General features: G+C 44.2%; 1 protein-coding gene across 2 annotated transcripts in view; it reads right to left on the bottom strand.

Moving 5' to 3' along the window:
* Positions 1–25,845, bottom strand: part of LOC134341426 (potassium voltage-gated channel subfamily KQT member 5-like) — a 339,156-nt gene that overhangs the window by 7,759 nt on the left and 305,552 nt on the right. Inside the window, exons 9-11 of one of the 2 annotated variants that reach the window (XM_063039282.1) lie at positions 7,751–7,974; positions 5,841–5,946; positions 3,711–3,842 (exon numbers count right to left, since the gene is read on the bottom strand). In XM_063039282.1, the coding sequence (XP_062895352.1) occupies positions 3,711–3,842; positions 5,841–5,946; positions 7,751–7,974 (462 nt within the window). The remainder of the gene's footprint in view (positions 1–3,710; positions 3,843–5,840; positions 5,947–7,750; positions 7,975–25,845) is intronic. The other variant, XM_063039289.1, reaches the window with a different exon arrangement.

Here is a 25,845-nt window from a genome sequence, read left to right as displayed (position 1 = left end):
TATTTATCATATCATTCCTGCTTTTACTATATGTTACTGTTATTTTAGGTTTTATGTGTTATTTGTCATGATTTGGTAGGTTAATTTTGGGTCTGCGAACGCTCACAAAATTTTCTCATATAAATAAATGGTAATTGCTTCTTCGCTTTATGACATTTCGGCTTATGAACCGTTTCATAGGAACGCTCTGCCTTCGGCTGGCAGGGGAAACCTGTACGTTGTGATGTTAGGTGTACAAGCAGCTGTAATATTGACTATGACAGGAAATCTTATAGTGACAAACTGGTGCTTGGCAAGAGGAACTCTTCTATATAGTAACAGGGTATATGAAAACACAGTAGGACAGTGTGCCAACGCTAGGTAGGAGGTGTGAACAAATTCTGGAAACTATAAATAAAAGATGCACTGGGCAGAATAATATTTTTGCATGGACTAGATGGGCTGAAGGGCCTGTTTCTGTCCCGTGGCACTTTATGGCTCTAAAAGTTTCTGCGGGTACTAGAAATCTTGAACAACACACACAAAACTCTGGAGGAACTCAGCAGGTCTGGCAGTGTCTATGGAGCAGAATTTTGGGAGTCAGTGTTTTGGGCTGAGATCCTTCATCAGGACTGGGAAGGAGGAGGAAGAAGCCAGAATAAGAAGATGGGGAGGGAGAGGAGCACAAGCTGGCAGGTGGCAGGTGAGACCAGGTGAGGGGGAATGTGGGGTGGGGGAGGTGGGGTAGAAAGTGAGAAGCTGGGCTGAGCCCTGATGAAGGGTCTTGGCCCGAAATGTCACGATCAGGATACTTGCATATAAACTTGGAAAAAATTTTGTCACTTTAGTTCAAAGCAGTCGAGAATTACACCTATTTAACACACAAAACGCTATAGGAACTCAGCTAGTTCCTCTCCATAGATGCTGCTTGACCTGCTGAGTTCCTCCACCATTATGTGCATGTTACCCTGGATTTTGAATATCTGCAGAATCCCTTGTGTTTATAACTGCACACCAAGAAAGCGTCGTATGAAATCATATCTGATGTATATACTCTGATAAGATTAAATTCATAAAGAAATGGCAGTTGTTAATTAAACTCCCAGGGTCCACCCACTGTAAGCTCTTATTTGCCCAAGTCATAGCTTTGGGAATGGTGGGGGGAGGGGGTGCAATGGTGTTTCTGAGAGACTCTACCTAAATGCACAGAGGATGTAACATTCCAAATGGACAGGTTGCATGGAAACATACAGAAATTGGTGGATGCAGCCCAGTCCACCACAGGCAAAGCCCTCCCTCCCCAGCACTGAATACATTTACAAGGAGCCCTGTCACAAGAAAACAGCATCCATCATGAAGGACCCCCATCGTCCAGGCCTTGTTGTCTTCTTGTGCTACCATTGAGAAGGAGGTACAGGAGCCTTAGGTCCCACATCACCAGATTCAGGAACAGTTATTACCCTACAACCATCAGGGTCCTCAGACAGCATGGATAACTTCACTCACCTCAACTCTGAACTGATTGCACACCCTATGGATTCACTTTCAAGGACCCTTCGACTCATCTTTTCAGCATTATTTATTTATTTATCTGTCTATTAATTATTTGGTTTTTGTATTTGCAGTTTGTCATCTTTTACATATTGGTTGTTCACCATTCTTTGTGTGCAGTTTTTCAGAGAATCTATTGTATTTCTTTGTTCCACTATGAATGAATCTCATGGCGACATATATGTACTTTGATAATTTGTTTACTTTGAACTTTGGAAGGGGAAGAGTAGGAATTCTGTGGCACGATGATGACCCCTTATATTCTCCTGACTTTCACACAGACAAACTGTTCTTGTAATGCTTTAATGTAACATTCTGCCCTACCCCCAAACATATGTTCTCCTCTCCTAAACCCCAGGTTTTCCACAACCCACCCTATTGTCCCTGTAACACAGTAGTGCAATGTCTACAATGTCCTGTTAGAGACCCAGTGGTGTTTGAGACCCACCTTAGGAAGATTTTCAACAGACAGGTGCAGCCTAGTCCTACTCTCACTTTCAAGGATTCTTCAATTTATGTTCTCAGTATTATTTATTTTTAATTGCACAAATTGTCTTCTTTTGCACTTCGGTTGTCCGTCTTTACTTATGCATAAATTCTATATTATTTCTTAATTTTTCTGTAAACGCCAGCAAGAAAAATGAATCTCAGGATACTATATGGTAATGCATACGTACTTTGATAAATAGATTAGATTAGATTAGATTATGAGGACACTCAGTCCTCATTTATTGTCATTTAGAAATGCATGCATTAAAAAATGATACAATGTTCCTCCAGAATGATATCACAAGAAACACAGGACAAACCAAGACTAAAACTGACAAAACCACATAATTATAACATATAGTTACAACAGTGCAAAGCAATATTGCAATTTGATAAGGAGCAAACCATGGGCACGGTAAAAAAATTTTCTATGACTTTGACTTTGAGTTGGAGGAACTCAGCAGGCCAGGCAGCATCTATGGAGGTAAATGGACTTTTGATATTTCAGGTAGAGACCCTTCAGCAGACTGGAAAGAAAGCGGTGGAGCAGCTGATAGGTGGATCCAGCTGGGGGGGGGGGTGGGTGGTGATTGGCAGGTTATGTGTTGGGGGGAAGAGAATGATGTCAGAAGCTGGAGGTCAAAGGTAGAAATGACAGTTGAAGAAGATGGAGCGAAGGAGGATGAGAGGTGACTTGAGAGAGTTGTACAAGGTGATAAGAGATGTAGACTGAGTGGACAGCCAGAGACTTTTTCCTAGGACAGAAATGGCTAATACAAGGTGATTGGAGGAATGTCTGGGGGAGGGATGTCAGAGCTAAGTTTTATTTACACAGAGTAGTCATGCATGGAACTCACTGTTAGGGGTAACGGTACAGTTAGATACATTTGAGATATTTTGAGACTCTTAGGTAGGGACATGGATGACAGAAAATGGAGGACAATGGGGGAGGAAAGCATTAGATTGATCTTAGAACAGGTTAAAGGGTTAGCACAACATTGTAGGCCAAAGGCCCTGTACTCTGCTGTGCTGTTCTATGTTTCATCAGATACACTTAAAGCAGAGGTTGATAGCTTCTTGATTAGTAAGTTTGTTAAAGGTTACGGGGAGAAGACAGAAGAAAGTGCTTGAGGATGATCATAAATCAGCCATGATAGAATAATGGAGCAGACTTGATGGACCAAATGGCCCAATTCTGCTTTGTCTTAAGAAGCTGGGAGGTGATAGGCGGAAAAGGTAAAGGGCTGGAGAAGAAGGAATCTGATAGGAAAGAAGAACAGACAGTGGGAGAAAGGGAAGGATAAGAGGTTTTAATGTTTTGATTCTGTTTGCAGACGAGGGATAGGTGTTGGCCTGGACTCTAGCCTAATGCCTTGTCCAGATGGATCCATGGGACCTTTAATGGATGTTCCTTTCCGTTCACTGATGCTGACTGAACTGCCGAGTCCCTGCAGCAGTTTGTGAGTGTGTTAACCTTTAATGGACACCTGAGGGAGGGGTGGGAGGGGCAGGGCAGACTCCAGCTTAATAATGCAAATGGCAAACAAGATCTCTGATGGTGCATTAGCAGTGCAGTGGGAGTGTCAACCCAAAATTTAACGAGTATTCACACTCTTCCAAGAGTCCTAAAAATGAACCAGTAGCTGTCAACTCAATCTGGATTAGGTGGAGTTTTTGGAAGGCACGCTCACCGTGACTGCAGACTTTTGATCCTACCGAGCATGTCCAAATGTCCAGACGAATATTGCTCAATCACATCTTTCACATCGTACGGTCGCAGAGTCTCTTTGAACTTTCTCTTTGCAACATGGAACTTCATAAACCTGCAAAACGCCCAGATAATTGAGTCAGTCAACAAACACAGAATGCTGGAGCAACTCCGTAGGTCAGGCAACAACTATGGAGATGAATAAAAAGTCAATGTTTTGGGCTAAACCTTTATCAGGACTGGAAAGGAAGGGGGGAAGATGCCAGAATAAGAAGGTGTGGGGGGGGAGGCAGGAGAAGGAGTACAAGCTAGAAGGTGATAGGTGAAGCCAGGTGGGTGGGGGAGAGAGTTGAAGTAAGAAGCTGGGAGGTGATAGGTGGAAAAGGTAAAGTGCTGAAGAAGGAATCTGATAGGAGAGTAGAGTGGACCATGAGAGAAAGGGAAGGATAAGAGGAACTAGAGGGAGAAGATCAGCAGGTGAGGAGAAGGGAATGGGTGAACGGGGAGCCAGAATGAGGAATGAAACAAAGAGAGGGGTGAGGGGAGAAATTGCTGGTAGTTAGAGAAATTGATGCTCATGCCATCAGGTTGGAGGCAGAATATGAGGTGTTGCTCCTCTGAAATGAGTCAGTTATCAGTATTCTGACTAGGTTTGTCATTTGAGTGTAACTGTTCATCAGTTCCCCTAGCATCCTTCGGCATATAGTGAATAGTCATCGTAATTCTTTACAGTGTCTGTGATTTGGTTTCAATTCTCACTGGTCTGGAAGGAGTTTGTACATTCTCCCCATTACCGCATAGGTTTCCTCCGGGTGCTCTGGTTTTCTCCCACATTCCAAAGATGTACAGATTAGTTAGTCATGGGCATGCTATTTTGATGCCAGAAACATGGCGACACTTGTAGGTTGTTCCCACTACATGTTCGGACTGTGCTGGCCATTGGCACAAACAACGCATTTCACTGTGTGTTTTGATGTACATGTGACAAATAAAGCTAATCTTTAATCTTTAATCTACCCTTGGATCACATCATAAGCAGTTATCTGGATTTAGGGTCTAATTGACTAGGTTCATCGAATTCTTCATTTTAACCAATGACTGAATTAAGCAGAGAAAAACTCAATGAATCTCAATGGATGGGAATGCAATTGGAAAAAGTCTGGAAAAGGATAAAAGAACAGAAAGGTACCAGATGATCAAGCTCACAGTCTGTTGAATTCATCTGCTAGCATGTGATCCAATTGAGAGTTTACCAATCACATGAGTCCATCCCCATCAATCAGCCAACAATAGGTAATTTCTTCCTTCCTTCCTTCTTTTCTTCCTTTCTTCCTTTTTCCTTTCTTTCTATTTATTTGTTTGTTTATCTGTTAATTTACGTACCTAATCATTTTGTTTGTTTATCTATCTACCTATAACACAGTAACTTTAATGTCTTGCATTGTACTGCTATCACAAAATGACAAATTTGATGACAATTGTCAGTGATAATAAACCTGGCTCTGATTTGGACTCTTTGATTCTCTGCATCTTTCTAACATTTCCCTTTCTTGGATAGTTATCCATGTATCACTAGTAAACCCAAGTGCATTACACTCAGCACATTCAACCAATTCATTAAAACAGAATAGAAATAGCTGATGCTCTACCTCTGATTACCGTTCATTTTAGTTCACCAACCTACAGAAGGTCACCCTATCCCCAGCCATGAACTAACTGCTAGGGGAACTCAGTGGGTCAGGCAGCATCTGTGGAGGGAAACAGACAAGTTGGTGTTTTGGGTCGAGACCCTTTGCTGGATTAAAAGATAGAGGGGAGGTGACTAGTATGAAGATGTTGGGGGTGAGGTTGGGTAAGAACTGGTAGGAGATGGGTGGAATTAGATGAGAAGGGTTGATATGCAGATTTAGGAAGGAAGGGTAGAAAAGATTGGAGGTGATAGGTGGAGGCAACAAATGTCTCGGGGTTTTGGAATCTGATTGGGTGGAGGCAACAATGATGGAATCTGATTGGAAAGGAAGATGAAGCACTGGAACCTAAAAAAGAGAGGTGGGGTAGGCAGATGGAAGCAGGAGAGGAATAATGACCAAATCAATCTCCCATGAGACTGTACCTAATGGCTCTAATCACAGTTTTGAACACGGGTGTAAGCTCCTCAACAAAGAGCTCTGGGTGAACTGCCCTCTCATCAAAGCCTTCATCTGGAGACATGATAGCATCTGTGGAAGAAATGAACAAAATGGTTATTTCCCACTGCACAATTCTGCATAAACCAGAAGAATGAACTTTGCTTGTTATAAATACTTGATTTCTCCTACATGCTAAACTCAACACTCAAGGGATAATCCATTCTCTGAGAAGTTCAGAGTTCAACACAACACAACACAACACAACACAAGGTCCTCAGAGGATATTCAGAAACCATCAAGCATGATGGTTTCTATAGAGCACTATGTCACTGCGACATCCTCCCAGCAGAAACGTCAAGTACTCGGGCCTGGTGTGGAAATATGTAGAATGGGAAAGCCTACAAAAAGTGGTAGATATAGCCCAGTCCATCACAGTAAAAGCCCACCCCACCACTGAGCACATCCATAAGGAGCACTGCCACAAGAAAGCGGTATCCATCATCAAGGACCTCCGCTATCCAGGTCATGGACTCTTCTCAATACTGCTATCAGGAGCCTTTAGGTTCAGGAACATCTATTACCTTTCACCCATCAGCCTCCTGAACCATGGTGGGTAACTTCACTCACCTCAACACTGACAGATTCCACAACCTATGGACTCTCTTTCAAGGATCCTACAACTCAACTTTTCAGCATTATTTATTTAGTCATCTATTTTTTTTAATTTGCAGTTTGCATATTGTTTTTGTCAGTATTTATGTGTAGTTTTTCATTAATTCTATTGTATTTCTTTGCTTCACTATCAATGCCTGCAAGAAAATGAATTTCAAGGTAACGCAAGGTGACATATAAGTCCTTTGATAATAAATTTACTTTGCATGTTGAACTTTGGAAGGGGAAGAGTAGTAAATCTGAAAGGAATACAATCCCTTTCAAACCCCTTACTTTCACACAGACAATTCTTTCTTGTAATGTTTTAATGTAATGTTCTGCTCTACCCCCGAACATCTGTCCTCCACTCCTACCCCCAGTTTTTCCACAATCCACTCCATTGTCCCCATAACACAGTAGTCCAATGTCTACGATGTCCTGTTAGTGACTAGTGGTGTTTGAGACCCAATTTAGGAAGATTTGCAAGAGAACAAGCTCAGCTTTTTCCATTCTCACTGTCCAGTCTCTCCCTTCTGGTCAAGGTGTCTCTCCCAGTGTCCCTGAAGGTTTCCCCCAAGGGTCTTCACTACTGTTGCAGAATGTCCATCCCCATGGCCCAGAAGATCTCGAACAACACACACGAAATGTTGGAGGAACTCAGCAGGTCAGGCAGCATCTATGGAAAGGAATAAACAGCCCTTTACCTGAAATGTTGACTGTTTATTCCCCTCCATAGATGCTTCCTTAACTGCTGAATTCCTCCAGCATTTTGTGTGTGTTTTGCTATGGATTTCCAACATCTGCAGAATCACTTGTGTCCAGAAGATCTCTCCCTCTTTGCACTACTTATTTAATTTTTAAAATCTACTCTTTATCATAACTTATAGTAATTTTTTAAATCTATTGCACTGTACTGCTGCTGCAAAACAACAAATTTCAGGACATATATCAGTGATAATAAAGCTGATTCTAATTCTGATTCTCTAGTGACCCCCAAAGTTCCCGATCATCTCTTCCATTGCCCCAGATGGCCGTTACCTATGACCTGTGACATTTCTCCCACCACTCTCAAGATCTGTCTCCCAGTACCCCGGAATATCTTTCCTGATGGCTAGGGATTGTTTCCACTCTCCTGGAGTGCCCCACAACCTGATCTGGCTCCAATCTCCTCATTTCCCCTCCCCGTGGCAACTCTCCCATCCCCCCAGAGTGTCCCCACGGAATGCCGCCGTCACTCTCTCACCGGATGAGGTGCCCCGTGCCTGACTGGTCTTACATCGAAGTGAAGGTCGCAGTCGAGTCCGGTCATTGAAGCTCCAGCTCTTCTGCATCTTGCTGGGGCTGGTCTCCGCGGTGGGTTCGTTGCTAGGTGATGGGCGGTCGGCGCCGAGCGAGGCTTGTCTGCCCTTCACTCCCTGACCCCTGGGGCTGGCCATTCGTACCCGATCCTTAAAACTTAATTTGTAGCTATGCGGTGAAAGACAGGAAAGGTATGGAATATTATTCCTGTAATGAAGTGTCAACAGATCAATTTTGTCTTTATCTGTCCATCATGGGCACTAGTCTCCCCTCCATCGAGGACAAATTCCGAAGGCGATGCCTCAGAAAGGTGGCACCCACACCACCCAGGACATGCCCTCTTTTCATTGCTACCATCTCAGAGGATGTCTGAAAACTTTTACTCAATATTTTAGGAACAGCTTCTTACCCTCCACCACCAGATTTATGAATGGGTTGTGAATCCATGAATGTTACCTCACTATTTTTGCTCCCTTTTTGTGCTAATTACCTATATATATTATTGTAATTTATAGTTTATTAGTTTATGTATTGGACAGTACTGTTGCCACAAAACAACTAATTCAACAAATTGCACATTTGTTAGTGACAATAAATCAGATTCTGATTTTGATTTTGATTCTGACTCTCGGTCTCTCTCCGCAGGCTGCTTGACTCTAAATGCTTTGCAGAATAGAAGATTTCCCCTTTTGCTGGAAGCACAGAGAAATGGAAAGATGAAAGAGTGAGTTAACAGAGGGTCTGAAACAGAGAGTCAGTATGTGAATAGTGGCTGGAATGATGTACTGAGGCTTGATGAAGTACGAAGTTCAAAGTAAATTTATTCTGGAAGTACACACACACACACACACACACACACACACACAAACACACACACACATATATATATATATCTAGAACCCCAAGACTTGTTTTCTTCCATACAGTAAATCCAAGAAACACAATAGAATCAATAAAAAAACACACCCCAATAGGACAGGCAAACAATCAATGTGCAAAAAACAACAAAGTGCAAATGCATAGAGAAAAAAATAAGATAATAATAAATCAATGTGCAATAAATATTAAGAACATTAGATGAATAGTCCTTCGGTGAGGGGACGAATGAAGTTGAGCGAAATTATCCCCTCTGTTCAATAGCCTGATAGTTGAGGGGTAATAACTTCATGAACCCAGTGGTTTGGATCCTGAGGCTTCTGTACATTGTTCTTGATGGCAGCAGTGAGATGAGAGCATGAGATCATGTCCTGGGGGTAGAGGTCCCTGATGATGGACGCTGCTCTCCTGTGACCGCACTCCATGTAGATGTGTTCAACGGTGAGGAGAGTTTTACTTGTGATGGACTGGGCCGTATTCACTACTTTTTGTAGGATTTTCTTTGAAGGACATTGATGTTTTCATACCAGGCCATGATGCAACCAGTCAATATACTCTCCACCACATATTTATGAAAGTTGTCAAAATTTCAGATTTAATGCCAAGTCTTCGCAAACTTCTAAAGAAGTAGAGGTGCTGCTGTGTTTTCTTCATAACTCCACTTTCATGCTGGGCCCAGGACAGATCCTCTGAAAAGATAACACTGAGGAAATTACAACTGCTGACCCTCTCCACTTCTGATCCCCTGATGAGGTCTGGCTCATGGACCTCTGGTTTCCTCCTCCTGAAGTCAATAATCAGCTGCTTGGTCTTGCTGACATTGACTGAGAGGCTATTGTTGAGGTACAACTCAGCCAGATTTTCAAACTCTCTCCTATATGCTGATTTGTTAGCACCTTTGACTTGGCCAACAACAGAGGTTTCATCAGCAAATTTAAATATTGCTTTGGAGCTGTGCTTAGCCTTACAGCCATAAGTATAAAGCGAGTAGAGCAGGGGCTAAGCACACAGTGTCATGCTGATGGAGAAGGAGATTGTGGAGGAGATGTTGTTGCCAATCCGAACTGACTGGGGTCTGCAAGTGACGAAATCGAGGATCCAATTGTACAAGGAGGTATTGAGGCCAAGATCGTGAAGCTTATTGATTAGTTTTGAGGGGATGATGGTTTTGTAGTCGATAAAGAGCTTCCTGATGTATGCATTTTTGCTGTCTAGATGTTCCAGGGTTGAATGAAGAGCCAGTGAAACAGCATCTGCTCTGGACCTATGTCACAGTGGGCAAATTGGAGTGGATCCAAGTTGCTTCTCAGTTAGGAGTTGATACGTTTCATCACCAACCTCTCAAGGCATTTTATCACAGTGGATGTAAGTGCTACTGGACAATAGTCATTGAGGCAGTTTACCATGTTCTTAGGCACTGGTATAATTGAAGCCTGCTTGAAGCAAGTGGGTATCTCAGACTGCCAAAGCCAGCAGTTAAGGATATTGGTGAATACTTCATCCAGTTGCTAAGTACAGGTCTTTAGTACTTGGCCTGGTACCACACCTGTGTTGGATGCTTTCCATAGGTTCATCCTCTTGAAGGATGTTCTCATGTCAGCCTCAGAGATGGAACTCACAGGGTCTTTGGGGGCTGTGGGAGTTCATGAAGATTCTTCCATGTTTAGATGGTCAAAGCGAGCATAGAAGGCATTGAGTTTCCCTGGAAGTGTTGTTGTTGTGTTCGTCCATCGTTGATATTGATGAGGACCTCGACACCATTATGATGGTGTCGAGACTAGCGCGTGATTTGGATTTAAGTGAGGGAGAGTTGCGCAGCGTCAGCCTCACTCTCTCTTCCCAATTCCCATCTGGATCCAGTGGCAAGACAGAGTCTAGACGACTGGAGATGGGACTAGACGCAGTGGATGATCAGGACGTCTTCTGTGTTTTGTCCTGCTCTACACGTTCCACGACGCTTGCAGAGACCGCCTTCTTGACCGTTGGACCTTCCATTGGTCTCGTCCGCTCAATCCGCCGGAGTCTGTCTTCACATGCTGGGATAGACAACTCCCTGTCTCACTGAGGGTTTCAGACCCCTCGGCTACCCTCAACCTTGTTTAGCCGGCTTGTCGAAGCCGTTGCCTGGGGTGTGGCCGCTGTCGCATGCAAACAGCTATGGGGAGCCACAGGTGAGAGCTGAGTGCCAGGTGGGGACCAAAGGTGGACTAACCACCTTAAAAAGGATGCAACATGTTCCCCCACCAGAGGTGCTACCCCTCCCTGACACCCCATACACCACTTCTCTGGGAGTGAAGCCTTGCTGTCACCTATGTTTCGTGGTTTTACTTTGTAAGAGGTAATAGCATTCAAGACCTGCTCCAGCTGTCCAGCATCCTTCGGTGATTCAAGTTTGGTTCAGAATTGCCATCTCACACGTGAGATGGCTTTCTGGAGATCGCACCTGACCTCTTGTATCTTACTTGGTTGCCAGAACTGAATGCCACAGATCTGGCCCTCAGCAGATAGTGGATCTCATGGTTCATCCAGGGCTTCTTGATAAGGAAGACTGAATGATCTGTGGGGACACACTCATCTTCAACTGTTTTATAAAGTCTGTGACAACCATCATGTATTCATTCAGAACCACAAATGATATATGGCATTCATCAGACTCTACTTGGAATATGGTGAGCAGTTTTTTGCCTCTTACCTAAGAAAAGATGAGCTGGCATTGGAGAGGATCCAGGGATAGTTCACAAGAATGATCCTAGGAATGAAAGAGCTTTTAATACTCTGTGCTTGTACTCCTTGGAGTTTAGAAGAATGAAGAAGGATATCATTGAAACCTATTGAATATTGAAAGGCCTAGAAAGAGTGGATGTGGATGTGGAGAGGATGTTTCCTATAGTGAAGGAGTCTAGGATCAGAGGACACGGCCTCAGAATAGAAGGATGTCCTTTTTGAACAGAGATGAAGAGGAGTTTCTTTAAGTGGAAGGTGGTGAATCTGTGAAATTCATTGCCACAGTCAGTTGTGTAAGCCAAGAAGTCGGCTATATTTAAGGCAGAGGTTGATAGGTTCTTGATCAGTAAAGGCATCAAATATGAGGAGGAGGCAGCAGAATGTCACAAATATTGGGGGAGGACCCCACTATTTGTGATATTCTCCTGCCTTCCCCACTCCTCTCTGTTTTTTCTTATCCTCTGTAGGGTCTTGCGGTCTGATGCCTTGCAACTTCCGTACCAACGCAATGCTGCAGCCAGCGAGGACACTGCTCCTGTAGAGGGGAGCCTTGCAACACTTCACAATGAGGGGTCATACGCAAAGCTGTGGAGATGCTGCATTCGATGCTTCCAGACAGTCACATTGTTATAAAAGCCTGCAAGATCCTTATTATTTTTTTATTATGCCATGGTAACCGGCCATTCCTGCCTAATGATCTCGTGCCACCCAATTACACCTATGTGGCCAGTTAATCTACTAATTAACCTAAGGGGCAGGCAGCATGGTTGCATGGTGGTTAACATAATGCTTTACAGTAACAGTGTAAGATTGGGATTCAATTCCCACTGCTCTCTGTAAGGAGTCTGTACATTCTACCCGTGACCATGTGGGTTTCCCCAGGTGTTCTGGTTTCCTCCCACATTGCAAAGACATACCAATTAGAGTTAGAAGGTGGTGAAGCCGGAAGCACGGTGATGCTTGTGGTTGGTCGTTGATGCAGAAATGAGGCATTTTTCTGTGCGTATATTTTGATGCTTTGAAGCTGTGCACGATGAATTGTATTTTATTAACTCTTCTGCAGTGTTATTTTATGTTATGTGCTCTGTGTGATGTATGTTTTGTCCGGAGGAACGTTGTTTTGTTTGATTGTATCTATGTACAGTCTGATGGCAATAAACTTGATCTTCAACTCGAACTTCAGTCTGAATAGGCTGCATTATTCCTTGGGAATGGCTGGTAGAAACCCTCATTATCTGCATTGTAGAGCTTAGTAGATCACTATTAGCAGACAGTGTGGATGTCACTTGCTGGGGATATAACCATGGGGGTGGGGCTTTGATCAAATCACAGCCACTCCTCAACAACTGCTGTTGCTTAACACTGTACCCTGAGTCCCCTCGGACAGTGGTGTTCAAATACATCAAGGATATTCAGACTAAGTTTGTACACTCTGAATATGTTTGTTCATAAGAACATTAGACCATAAGACATACGATAGGAGCAGAATTAGGTCATTTGGCCCATCAAGTCTGCTGCTGTGCCATTCCACCATGGCTGAATTATTCACCTTCTCAATCCCATTTTCCTGCTTTCCTCCTGTAACCTTTGATGCTCTTACTAACCTTTCCTATCCATGTACCTTCAGAATGTTGCTAATGTATCGGCCTCAACCACTCCCTCTGGCATCTCATTTCATATACTGATGACCCTCTGGGAGGAAAATTTGCTCATCAGTTTCCTTTTAAATCTTTCCCCCTCACCTTAAACCTATGTTCTCTAGTTCTTGACTCCCCAATCTTGGGAAAAGACTGCACATTCAGCCTATCTATGCCCCTGATGATTTTATACCTAGAACATCACCCCCGCATGTTCCAGTGAAAAAAAGCTCAACTCTGCTCAACCTCCCATTGCAGAAGATATGAAGGTTGGTTTTGTTGTGGATAGTGTAGAATGTCTACCTACCTGTCTGAGCCCAGCTCAAGCCCCTGTCATCATATCCCCTCCTGTACCGACTATTAGTATGGATCTATCTGGTGTTCAGGCTGAATATGCTCTTATTGAGGTGTTCAGTAAGAAGAAAGCCATCTACCTTCCTCCACTCCGGCCATACGACTACGCCATTGACTTCTTACCGGTTACTTGTCAGCTGTTTACCCTCTCTCGTCCTGAAACAGTGTCCATGGAGTCATTAAGGAGTCATTGGCCTTAGGATTTATCCATCTGTCAACTTTGCTAGCAGGGGTGGGCTTCTTTTTTGTGAGCAAGTAGGATGGCATGCATTGATTATTGGCCACTTTACAATGTCACTGTGAAGAACCACTACTTTCTTCCCCTGCTTGTCTCTGCATTTGAATGTCTCCAAGGAGCAAAGATATTTTCCAAACTAGATCTGTGAAATCCGAGAGGGGGATGAGTGGAAGACAGTTTTCAACATCTCCATTGGCCACTATGTGATGCTTTTTGGTCTGGCCAATGCTCCTGCTCTTTTTCAGGGCCTAGTCAATGATGAGCTTTGGTACATGTTGAATCAGCTTAGTTTCAAGTATTTGTACAATATTCTTAACTATTCCCGCTCTTGCCAGGAACACATCCGGCATGTCTGGAGGCTTCTCAGATGGTTCCTCGAGATCGACCTTTATGCTGAGCCAGAGAAGTGTGAGTTCCATAAAGAAGTGGTGTCATTTTTGGGCTATATTCTTACCTCTTCCAATGTGCAAATGGACCCATGTAAATTCCGGGCAGTCACAGTATAGCCTAAACTATGTACGGTCAACCAGGCAAGGCGGGCAATAGACTTTGCAAACTTCTATTGCTGCTTCATCAGAAACTTCAGTTCCATCGCGGCCACCAAGAAGACCTCTGCAGGATTCCTATGGACAAGTGAAGCAGTCAAAACATTCTCAGAACTAAAGTGGCACTTCACCAGTGCCCCGATGCTGCAACATCCAGACCCATCCCATCCATTCATCATTGGATTTGATGCCTCAGGTGTTGGCATTGGAGCTGTACTCTTCCAGTGCTATTCTGTGGATAATCGGCTACACCCCTGTGCTTTTCTTTCCCATTGCTTGATCCCTGCTGAATGTTACTACTGAGAACTTCTAGCTGTCAGGAAAGCCCTGGAAGAATAGTGATCCTGGCTGGAAGGGGTAGAGCAGCCCTTTCTTGTCTGGACAAGAGGCTCTCCTACATTTGAGAAAGATTGAAACTTTGAGGCAAATGCGGAAGAGAGTGAGTAGTTCTCTGAGTGGCCGCTGGTTCATGTTGGGTCCCTCGAAGGGGAGCTGGTTTGTGTTGGTCCTCTCAAAGAGGCTGCTGGTTTGTGTTGGTTCTCTCAAAGGGGCCGCAGGCTTGTGTTGGTTCTCTCAAAGGGGCCGCAGGTTTGTGTTGGTTCTCTCAAAGGGGCCGCAGGTTTGTGTTGATTCTTTCAAAGGGGCCGCAGGTTTGTGTTGCTTCCCTTGAAGGGGCCAGAGGTTTGTGTCACTTCCTCAGAGGGGCCACTGGTTCATGTCACTTCCCTTGGAGGTTCCAGTGGGTCCCAGTGCTCCTGAAGGGGTCACTGATTCATATCACTTCCCTTGGAGGGTCCAGTGGGTCCCAATGCTCCTGGAGGGGCCACTGGTTCATGTCACTTCCCTTGGAGGGCTAGCTGGTTTGTGTCGCTTCCCTCGGAGTGGCTGCTGTTTGGTATTGCTTCACTCGGTGGGGCTGCTGGTTGAGATGCTTCCCTCAGAGATCTTATAGAAACATAAAATTATAAAAGGGATAGATAGGATAGAGGCAGGAAAGTTGTTTCCACTGGTAGCTGAGACTAGAACTAGGGGACCTAGCCTCAAGATTTGGAGGAGTAGATTCAGGATGGAGAAGAGGAGGAACTGCTTTTCCCAAAGAGTGGTGAATCTGTGGAATTCTCTCCCCAATGAAGCAGTGGAGGCTACCTCAGTAAATATATTTAAGACAAGGTTGGATAGATTGTTGCATAATAGGGGAATTAAGGGTTAGGGGGAAAACGCAGGTAGATGGAGATGAGTCCATGGTCAGATCAGCCATGATCTTATTGAATGGCAGGGCAGGCTTGACGTGCCAGATGGCCTACTCCTGCTCCTATTCTTATGCTCCTATGTTATTGAAATGCTGTGTCCCGATGCCCTTGGATGCTGGGTTCTGATGATTTTAGATATGTTATCGAAATTCTGAGATTTATGGATTGGACTGTAGCTCATATTGACCTCCTTCAGTTCTATGTTTTTTTTTGTGTTCTTACCCATTCTTTCTTATTGCTGATTTGCGAGCTGTGGTTTTGGGTGATCTGTTAATTTTTGTGCAAGGGAGGGATCTGGGGGGAGGTTTGGGGGTTGCGAGTTTTGCTTTTCGTGATTGATGTCTTTTTTTCAACTACTTCCATGGTTTCTGTATTTTCTGGCTACCTGGAAAAGATGAATCTCAGAGTTGTGTTCTGTATACATATTTTGATAATAAAATGAACCTTTGAAACTTAGAATATTTGGGACACAAGGAGACTCAACTCCAGTCAAGCTGGTTGGGCTGTCTTATTCACCTGGTTTAATTTCACCCTCACCTACCATCCTGGCAGCAAGAATACCAAGGCCGATGCACTCTCCCGTCAGTTTGATGCATTTGAGGACATTGCCAGTCAAGAACCCATCATACATTGCTCATGCATTGCAGCTCCAGTGATTTGGCAGATGTGAGAGCTGCTCAACGCTCAGATCCAGGCCCAGGTGGGGGACCTCCCAAACAACTGTCTGCTCCTACCATGGTGCACCCCAGAGTACTGGAGTGGGGTCACTCTTCCCATCTGATTGGCCATCCAGGAACTCAATGGACCTTGGAATTTATAAAGAAATGATTTGGTGGCCGTCTGTGTCCCAGGATGTCAACGACTTCATCTCTGCCTGTCCCACTTGTGCCCAGAGTAAGACATCATGTCAGCACCCTGCTGGCCACTGCCCCTGGTCCCATCTCTCGGTGGATTTCAGCACTCTTCTGCCTCCATCAGATGAGAGCACTACCATCCTGGTAGCTGTGGACTGGGTCTATAAAGCAGTCCCCAAGCTCCCGTCAGCTCATGATACTGCCACCTTCATGGTTCAGTATGTGTTCAGGCTGCATGGTTTCCCTCAGCACACAGTGTCTGATCGAGGACCACAGTTCATGGCCCATTTTTGGAAGGCCTTCTGTTCCCTTTTTGGAGCCACAGCCAACCTCTCATCTGGTTTCCACCACAAATTTAATGGACAGACTGAGGGAGTGAATCAGGAGCTGGAGACAACCATGCGCGCGGCTGTGTCTCTTTCAACCCCACGTCCTGGAGTTTCCAAATGGTTTGGGCAGAGATTGTCGCAATAACCTCCACTGGCATGTCCCACTTTGAATGCCTGGAAGGATTCCAGCCACTGCTTTTCCCCGAGCAAGAGACTGATGTGGGAGTTCCTGCTGCTGAACAGTTGTTCCAACATTACAAGCACAGATGGAGATGGGCCAGGGCTTTTCTGCTGTGCACTCAGAAGCAATATGCCTGATACACTGACAGGTGAGACCCCTCAAGTCAGGGGAGTAAGTCCAGCTGGTGTCTAAAGATCTTCTTTTGAAAGTTGAGAGCTGCAACTATGTGGGACCATTTGTAGTGGAGAAGGCTATCAACAGAGTTTCATATAGGCTGCAGCTCCAATCATTAATGAAGATCCATTTTCTCATGTTTCCAGTGACTACCTCCTCCCTTGCTCTAGTCAGCCCCCCCACCTCCCTGTTCGGTGGATGGGTCCCTGGTCTATTCTGTGCGGCGCCTCCTTGTATCTCGCCTGGTGTGGGGCAGGGTCCAGGATTGGGAGGGGTATGGTCCCAGGGAACATTCTTGTGTTCCAGCCAATGACACCCTGGACCAGTGTCTCATCCGGGACTTCCAGCGGGCACAGGTCTCTGGTGCCTTGGGAGCAGCGCCTAGGAAGTGGGGCCCTGCCACAACCACGGACTCTGCCATGAAATCAGGGAGTAGGCTGCTGAACAGGGTTGGCAGACATGCTGGTGAGTGTACACGTTTCAGCTAATTTGTAGTTGTGGTTGTAGTTAATTCCTTTCCTCTGATTTCAGTCTTGTTGAGTCTTGACTAAAGCACCGCAATGTCAACACTCCTTGCTACCTTTATCCTTGTTCAGGGAACGAAGACTACCAGTTGGATTGACATTGTAAAGGAGGGGTGTTTATTTAGCCTTAAGCTACTGGTTTTGAGCCGCAGTATTGGCATTAGTTATCAGTTTGAGAGTTCTATTTAATGGTCTTGTTAGCCCTGCTTTAATTGTTTTTCCTTTTGTTCTGCACAGTTCTACAGTTCTTATTAAAATTCGGTGAAGTGTTCATCTGCTTCAGCGTCTCTCCCTCTGTATTTGGGCCATAACCAAACACTTGTGTCACTAGGTTACAATGGGACATTGACAGGATACAGATCTAGGCTGAAAAGTGGCAGATGGAGTTTGATCTGGAAAAGTGTGAGGCGATTCACTTTGGATGTTGAACTTCAAGGTAAAGTAAAGGGTTAATGACAGGATTTTTAACAGTGTGGAGGAACAGAGAGTGGTGTGTGCGTGGAATGCACTGCCGGGGTGGTGGTAGAGGCAGATACGTTAGAGGTATTTAAGAGACTCTGAGATTGGCACATGGATGAAAGAAAAATGGAAGGCTAAATGGGAGGGAAGGGTTTGATTGATCTTGGAGTAGGTTAAAAGGTTGGCACAACATCGTCTGCACTGTGCCGTGATATTCCATGCACTAGTTCTATCTTCTTCCTCCATAACACAGTCCTCCATCTCCCAGCAATGTCCCTGCAAATCTCCTCTACACTCTTTCCACCTGAATGGCAATTTAGACCATAAGTCATAGGAAAAGAATTAGACCATTTGGCCTATTGTGTCAGCTCTGCCATTACATCATGGCTGATTTATTATCTCTCTCAGCCAGGCTTAGAACCATCAAACACTCTTTATACATTAACCCTTTCATCTCCAGAATAATTCTGATGATCCTCCTCTGGACTCTCTCCAATGCCAGCACATCTTTTCTTTGAACTTTCCTCTATCACAGTGGCCAAAGCTACTATTCTCAATGTGACCTTACCGATTTTTTTGTACAACTGCAATATAACATCTCAACTGTTATATTCAATGCTCTGACTGATGAAGGTAGAGCCTTCTTCATTACCCTGGGAACCATGGACTCATAGGTCCCACTGTCCTTAAGAGTTAAAATGTGCAGCTACACACAGCGGCCACTTTATTAAGTATCTCCTTGTACCTAATAAAGTAGTTGCCATTGAGTGCATGTTTGTGGTCTTCTGCTGACGTAGCCCATCCGCTTCAAGGTTTGACATGTTGTGTGTTCAGAGATGCTCTTCTGCACACCACTGTTGTATTGCATGGCTATCTGAATTAATGTCGCCTTCCTGTCAGCTTGACCCAGTCTGGCCATTCTCCTCTGACTTCTCTCATTGATAAGGTCTTTTCACCCACAGAACTGCCGCTCACTGGAATTTTTTTTGTTGCTTTTTTTTGTATCATTCTCTATAAACTCTAAAGACTATTGTGTGTGAAAATCGCAGGAAATCAGCAGTTTCTGGGGTACTCAAACCTCCCCGTCTAGCACCAAGAATCACTCCGCAGTAAAAGTCCACATAGATCACATTTCTTCCCCATTCTGATGTTTTGGCTGAACAACAACTGAGCCTCTTGACCATGTCTGCATGCTTTTATGCATTGAGTTGCTGCCACATGATTGGCTGATTAGATATTTGCGTCAATGAGCAGGTGTACAGGTGTACCTACTAAAGTGGTCACTGAGCATATGTCACTCCTGTTACCAGGGAATAGTTATACCATGCCCTATGAAATGTGCTAAACACAAATTACCGCAAAGTAGCCACATAAAGGTTCCAGTCACATCATATGGTAGAAATTAAGTAAATCAATTGGAAGATTCCAATTTTACAAAGCTGTTTAAACTTGCTCCAAGCATGGAGTTCAATAATAAAGAGCTCTGTCTGAGGATTAGTCCTGGAAGAATCAGGGGGAATGGTGCAAGGAAATGCCTCAGTACAGAGGGTTGTTAGAAAGTGAACGATTTATCACAAGGATAAGATTGTAACAAGGGAATTGGATGACTATTGAACTATATCTGACTAGTGATTTGCCAAATGTTTTCTGGACCGCGAAGCCTCTTCCATTCAACGTCACAAGTACCAAATTCTTGGCTGTCTGCTTCTTGTGAGCGATGAGCAGGACTCAAATGACAGAAGCTTCATGCTAAATGCAACAGTTTGTGAGCATGCAGAATGCACAGAAGTCAGGTTGAGGTGTGCAGTTAAACACATGCATTCCTTGCAGACAGCTAAGGGTGCGAACAGGCCCTGCAGTTAATGAACAGTCCCCAGTCAGAGATTCAGCCCCACATCATGGGCAGCGTTTTATTATATGTGGTGAATAATAGCCCTTTCATTGTACCTGTATTTACCCACAAACCTTCTACAGGGTTTTCCCTGCACTTCCTGCTAGTCATTTCAGTAATATCAGTAATACATGCTGTAAGGTTAAAAAAAAATCTCAACTCTCCAATAATAAGTAAAACTTGAAAAAAAATGAGGGTCCATGGCTGTAAAAGTTAATGTTCAACTCCAGAGAAATTGTCTGATGTAGATTAATACTAAAAAGATTAAAGATAGTTAAGAAGATTAAAATAAAGACAAGAAGGAACAGGTTGAAACTCATTTTGGCACATTTTCTGCCTATCATACAAAGGCATTAGGCTTGTATCACTGAGTATCTCAATCGCATGTTTCCCAGTAGGATAAAATGGAAGATCGGGTATACTTTTTCATTTTAAGTGCCCATGTGTGCTTAAAGAACTTGCTGTTTGGTTCTCAGTGTAGGGATGGTGAGTGCTGATGGCCAACTCTAACACAAAATCCAGCCAATGGGTTTCATGGGGGGCCATTATGGCTGTAGGGTATCATTACAAGAATCTTCCTGAGTGCTGTTCAGTAACCGGGAGAGACCTTTGTCCCATTTCTGCATTGAACTGGGGGCAATGCTGAGAAAAGCAGCTACCATAGTCCATCCTAGGTAGTTGGGATCTGCAACCAGCAAGCAAGGTAAGAGCGGGTAAAAGGAAGGCGGGGACAGGTGAAAGAGAAAGAGGAAGGGAGAAGGGAGAATGGAGAATAGGGAAGACCAAGCAAACAGTCCCATAAACAATTAAAGCTTCTAGGAAGTTTTATATGAAAGCCCCTTAATAGAGCAGTAGGGGATAATTGAGCATGCAGCTGTTGTTAGTGGCATTCCCAAAGACCATGTGAGCAGATACTGGATACCTATATTTCCGGGAGGTGTATGTCCTGGAGAGCTTCTGCTTATTATTAAAGGGCTTACTAGGAAGTGAGGGGAGATAGAGGAGTATTTTAAAAACGGACCAATGCACCAAACAGTTCGAGTAATCATGTCTGACGATAATCTTTCCTTCCTCCTATCACCTTTCACAGCAATCTTGTATTTTGGGTAAGGGATAATGCATGCCTGGGGTGGGGAGCCTCCCTTATAATGCGGATAGAGGACATTATATCAGGATTGGCTAATCCTGCCATCTCAATATCGGGGATCAATTTCCTGTTGGCACTTCAGCTCTTGCTGAACACCCGATGGCTTAGAACCGGTTGATTATAAAAGGATGTTTGAGACCTAGGGGCCGCAGAGCACAAGACGAATTCTTGGGTGCGGAGGGAGCATAATTATGTACAGCAGCTAAGTGACTAAGTATGCGGACAATATGAAGTTAGGTGGATGGACAGGTAGGGTTATAGAAGCAGGGAGTTTGCAAGACTTAGAAAGATTAGGAGAATGGGTTAAGAGGTGGCAGATGGAATATAGTGTCGGGATGTGTTTGGCCATGCACTTTGGTAGAAGGGAGAATGGCATAGAATATTTTCTAAATGGGGAGAAAATTCAGGAATCAAAGGTGCATAGAGATTTGGGAGTCCTTATGCAGAATTCCCTAAAGGTTAACTTGTAGGTTAAGTCATTGGTAAAGAAGGGAAATGAAATGTTAGCATTCATTTTGAGAGGACTGAAATATAAAAGCAAGGATGTAATGTTGAGGCTTTATAAGGCACTGGTCAGGCTGCATTTGGAGTATTGTGAGCAATGTTAGGCCCTTCATCTAAGGAAGGATGTGCAGGCTGGAGAGAGTCCAGAGAAAGTTCATGGGAGTGATCCCAGGAATGAAAGGATTAATGTATGAGGAGAATTTGATGGCTCTGGGCCTGTACTTACTGGAGTTTAGAAGCATGAGGAGGGATCTCATTGAAACCTACCAAAAAGCCTCAATAGAGTGGACGTGGAGAGGACATTAGCTGTGGGGGGAGTCTAGGACCAGAGGGCACAGACTCAGAATACAGGGACCTCCTTATGTAACAGAGATGAGGTGAAATTTCTTTCGCCAGAGAATGGTGAATTTGTGGAATTCATTGCAACGGATGGCTGTGGAGGCAAAGTCATTGTGTATATTTAAAGTGGAGGTTGACAGAATTTTGATTAGTAAGGGTGTCAAAAGCTATGGGGAGAATGGGGTTGAGAGAGATAATGAATCAGCTATGTTTGAATTGCGGAGCAGACACAATAGGCTGAATAGCCTAATTCTGCTCCTATATCTAACGGCCTTTACACTTTGGGCTGGCAGTGGGCTTCAGCACTCTGTTTCCTCTTGGGCAAAGGATGCTCATTTCATTACAGGCCAGACAAACTCATCACACTATATCCTCACACGCACCTGGACATTTGGGCTGAACCAATTGGGAAGTGGGTTAGGGAACAAATCTTTTAACAAAGTAAACTCACTTTAGAGGAAGAAGGATGGGGAAAGGGGAATAGCTTAATCTCCCTGTCATGTCAATCACAACTTCCTCACTCCTTTAACAGGATTTATACCGGCTTGCAGTGAGATTGTAAAAGCTGAGGACCTGAATATAAACATGAAATATCTTGCGCGGTTTCTACTATTTGGTAAGAGGGAACAAACCTGGCGAAGGAATCTCCTTGGTCTTTTCTTCAGGGTTAGTTGGCAAAAGGAAACAGTGTCATACAGAAGGCAATGAAAAGAAACAGTGATTGAACAATTTCACGCATAGGAAGTCATTATAACCGACGTAGTCATCTCCCAGCTCACCCCAGGATAGTGGACAGCTCTTGTCAAACCCACTTGCAGAAGAAGCTGGGGCACATTAAGTAGAACTGCGCAAAACTGGCAGTGGGAAGCAGTGGGTCAGAGGTAAATGCAGCAGCCAGCACAAGAGGCAAAGCATGAGGGACTGAGGGCCACACCAGAGGGACTGCATAGGATGCATGCTCCAATCCTGCACTCCCGGGGAGGGCAGAGGAACCCCATTCACTCTCTTTCCTCATTCTTCCTCACCCTCCTCCCCATCCCTTCTTCTTCATGGGCTTGGAGCCCTCCTCTTTTCCCTCTGCACTTCACACAATCCGTGTGTGTTTGTGTATGTGCTTGCGTGTGTGCATATAAGAGTGTGTGTGTGTGTATGTATGTGTTTGCGTGTATGAGTGTGTGTGGTGTGCACATTTATATATGTGCATGTGTGTGCATGCTGCTAGTGTTTGATGTGTGTATGCATGTGGATGTGTGTGAATGTGTGTGTGCATGGGTGTGTGTGAATGTGTGTGTGCATGTGGATGTGTGTGAATGTGTGTGTGCATGGGTGTGTGTGTATCTGTGGCACTCCCTCCCCAGAGTGCAGCCAGGAAAGCTCTTAACTATCGTCCTAAATTCACGCCATGCAAATAAAACACTAGATAAATAGTGTTGACGGGATCCAGTTGTCTCTCACCCCTTGTTGTCAACACTTGCTGATCTGTGCCCTTTCATTTTAACCATTTACTCTTCATCATCATCATCAGGTGCCGTGCCCATTTTGAGCTTTGACTGCCATGGCCCACACACTCCTGTTTCGGGACAAGTGGATCAATTCATGGATATTCATTACCAGTTCTCTCGCTGCTGTCTCCATCATTATTTGTCTTTGTCTTCCTCTTCCTTTCTTCCCTTCAACCTTTCCCATAATTACTGGGCATTCTAACTCCTCTTTCCTAATCACATGTCCATAAGACCATAAGACAAAGGAGCAGAAGTCGGCCATTTGGCCCATCGAGTCTGCTCCGCCATTTATCATGAGCTGATCCATTCTCCCATTTAGTCCCACTCCCCTGCCTTCTCACCATAACCTTTGATGCCCTGGCTACTCAGATACCTATCAATCTCTGCCTTAAATACACCCAATGACTTGGCCTCCACTGCTGCCCATGGCAACAAATTCCATAGATTCACCACCCTCTGACTAAAAAAATTTCTTCGCATTTCTGTTCTGAACGGGCACCCTTCAATCCTTAAGTCATGCTCTCTCGTACTAGACTCCACCATCATGGGAAACAACTTTGCCACATCCACTCTGTCCATGCCTTTCAACATTCGGAATGTTTCTACGAAGTCTCCCCTCATTCTTCTAAACTCCAAGGAATACAGTCCAAGAGCGGACAAACGTTCCTCATATGTTAACCCTCTCATTCCCGGAATCATTCTAGTGAATCTTCTCTGTACCCTCTCCAACATCAGCACATCCTTTCTTAAATAAGGAGACCAAAACTGTCCACAGTACTCCAAGTGAGGTCTCACCAGTGCCTTATAGAGCCTCAACATCACATCCTTGCTCCTATACTCTATTCCTCTAGAAATGAATGCCAACATTGCATTCGCCTTCTTCACTACTGACTCAACCTGGAGGTTACCCTTAAGGGTATCCTGTACGAGGGCTCCCAAGTCCCGTTTCATCTCAGAACTTTGAATTCTCTCTCCATTTAAATAATAGTCTGCCCGTTTATTTCTTCTGCCAAAGTGCATAACCATACACTTTCCAACATTGTACTTCATTTGCCACTTCTTTGCCCATTCTTCCAATCTATCCAAGTCTCTCTACAGACTCTCAGTTTCCTCAGCACTACCGGCCCCTCCACCTATCTTCGTATCGTCAGCAAACTTAGCCACAAAGCCATCTATTCCATAATCCAAATTGTTAATGTACAATGTAAAAAGAAGCGGCCCCAACACTGACCCTTATGGAACACCACTGGTAACCGGCAGCCAACCAGAATAGGATCCCTTTATTCCCACTCTCTGTTTCCTGCCAATCAGCCAATGCTCTATCCACGTATGTAACTTTCCCGTAATTCCATAGGTTCTTATCTTGTTAAGTAGCCTCATGTGTGGCACCTTGTCAAAGGCCTTCTGAAAATCCAAATATACAACATCCACTGCATCTCCCTTGTCTAGCCTACTGGTAATTTCCTCAAAAAATTGTAATAGGTTTGTCAGGCAGGAATTTCCTTTAAGGAATCCATGCTGAGTTCTGCCTACCTTGTCATATGCCTCCAGGTACTCCGTAACCTCATCCTTGACAATCGACTCCAACAACTTCCCAATCACCGATGTCAAGCATGTCCAATGAAGTTACATTGCCTTTTCATGATCTCATACATTATTTCTCTTTTTGTGTTTGCTCTGTTCATGACATTTACTCTTCACAGAACGAATTAACTCAGGAATGCTGTCACAAAACTGGGCATGCAGTAATTGATAGCCGTTCCACCAAAAACTTCTCGTGTAGGGACAGGAGAGGTTAGATTCAGAGCAAAGCTCTCTCTCTCTTTCTCTCTGTCTCGCTCTTTCTCTCTCTCTCTCTCTCTCTCTCTTTCTCTATTCTGCCCCTATAAAAAGACTATTCAGACCAGTAACGTGCCTTGAAACCCATAAACCTGTGGCTAACAACTTCACAATAACTGCCCATGTGGAATGGGGAGTGATAATGGTCAGTGTAAATGACCCTGAACCCTATAGTATGACCACATCTATTATTTATTTCCAGTGAGAATTGATTCAAATTCCTATTGATACATTTAAGATTTTTTAAAAAAATCTATAAAAATAGAAAACACTGGAAAAATTTAGTATTTCTGAAAGTCAGTGTGTGTGTGTGAGGGGAAACAGTGTTAACATTTCATGTCTGAGACCCTACACCACAGAAGTATTAGCCCTGCTTCTCTCTCCGAGGTTGCTGTCTGACCAGTGTTTCCAGCAATTATCAATATGTCAAAAGTCAAAGGTCAAAGGCAATTAGTTCAGATTTCCAGCATTTTTCAGTTTCGTTATTGACTTTCCAACAAAAATAAAACTCTGTTTTAATTGAGTGGAGAAATTCTGCACATTTCTGTTTTCACTCCATCGATGGGAGTGGTTTTCCGGTGCAGGGGACACTGGATCCTGCCAATAACTATTCGGACAGCTGCAGCAAGGACACGGGAGTCAGCTTCAGAACACATGGAAGGGATAACCAGA

This window comes from Mobula hypostoma, chromosome 2 (genome assembly GCF_963921235.1).
Source record: "Mobula hypostoma chromosome 2, sMobHyp1.1, whole genome shotgun sequence".
Taxonomy (NCBI): domain Eukaryota; kingdom Metazoa; phylum Chordata; class Chondrichthyes; order Myliobatiformes; family Myliobatidae; genus Mobula; species Mobula hypostoma.
Note: the sequence above shows the minus strand (reverse complement) of the source record. Positions and strands in the feature narration are given on the sequence as shown.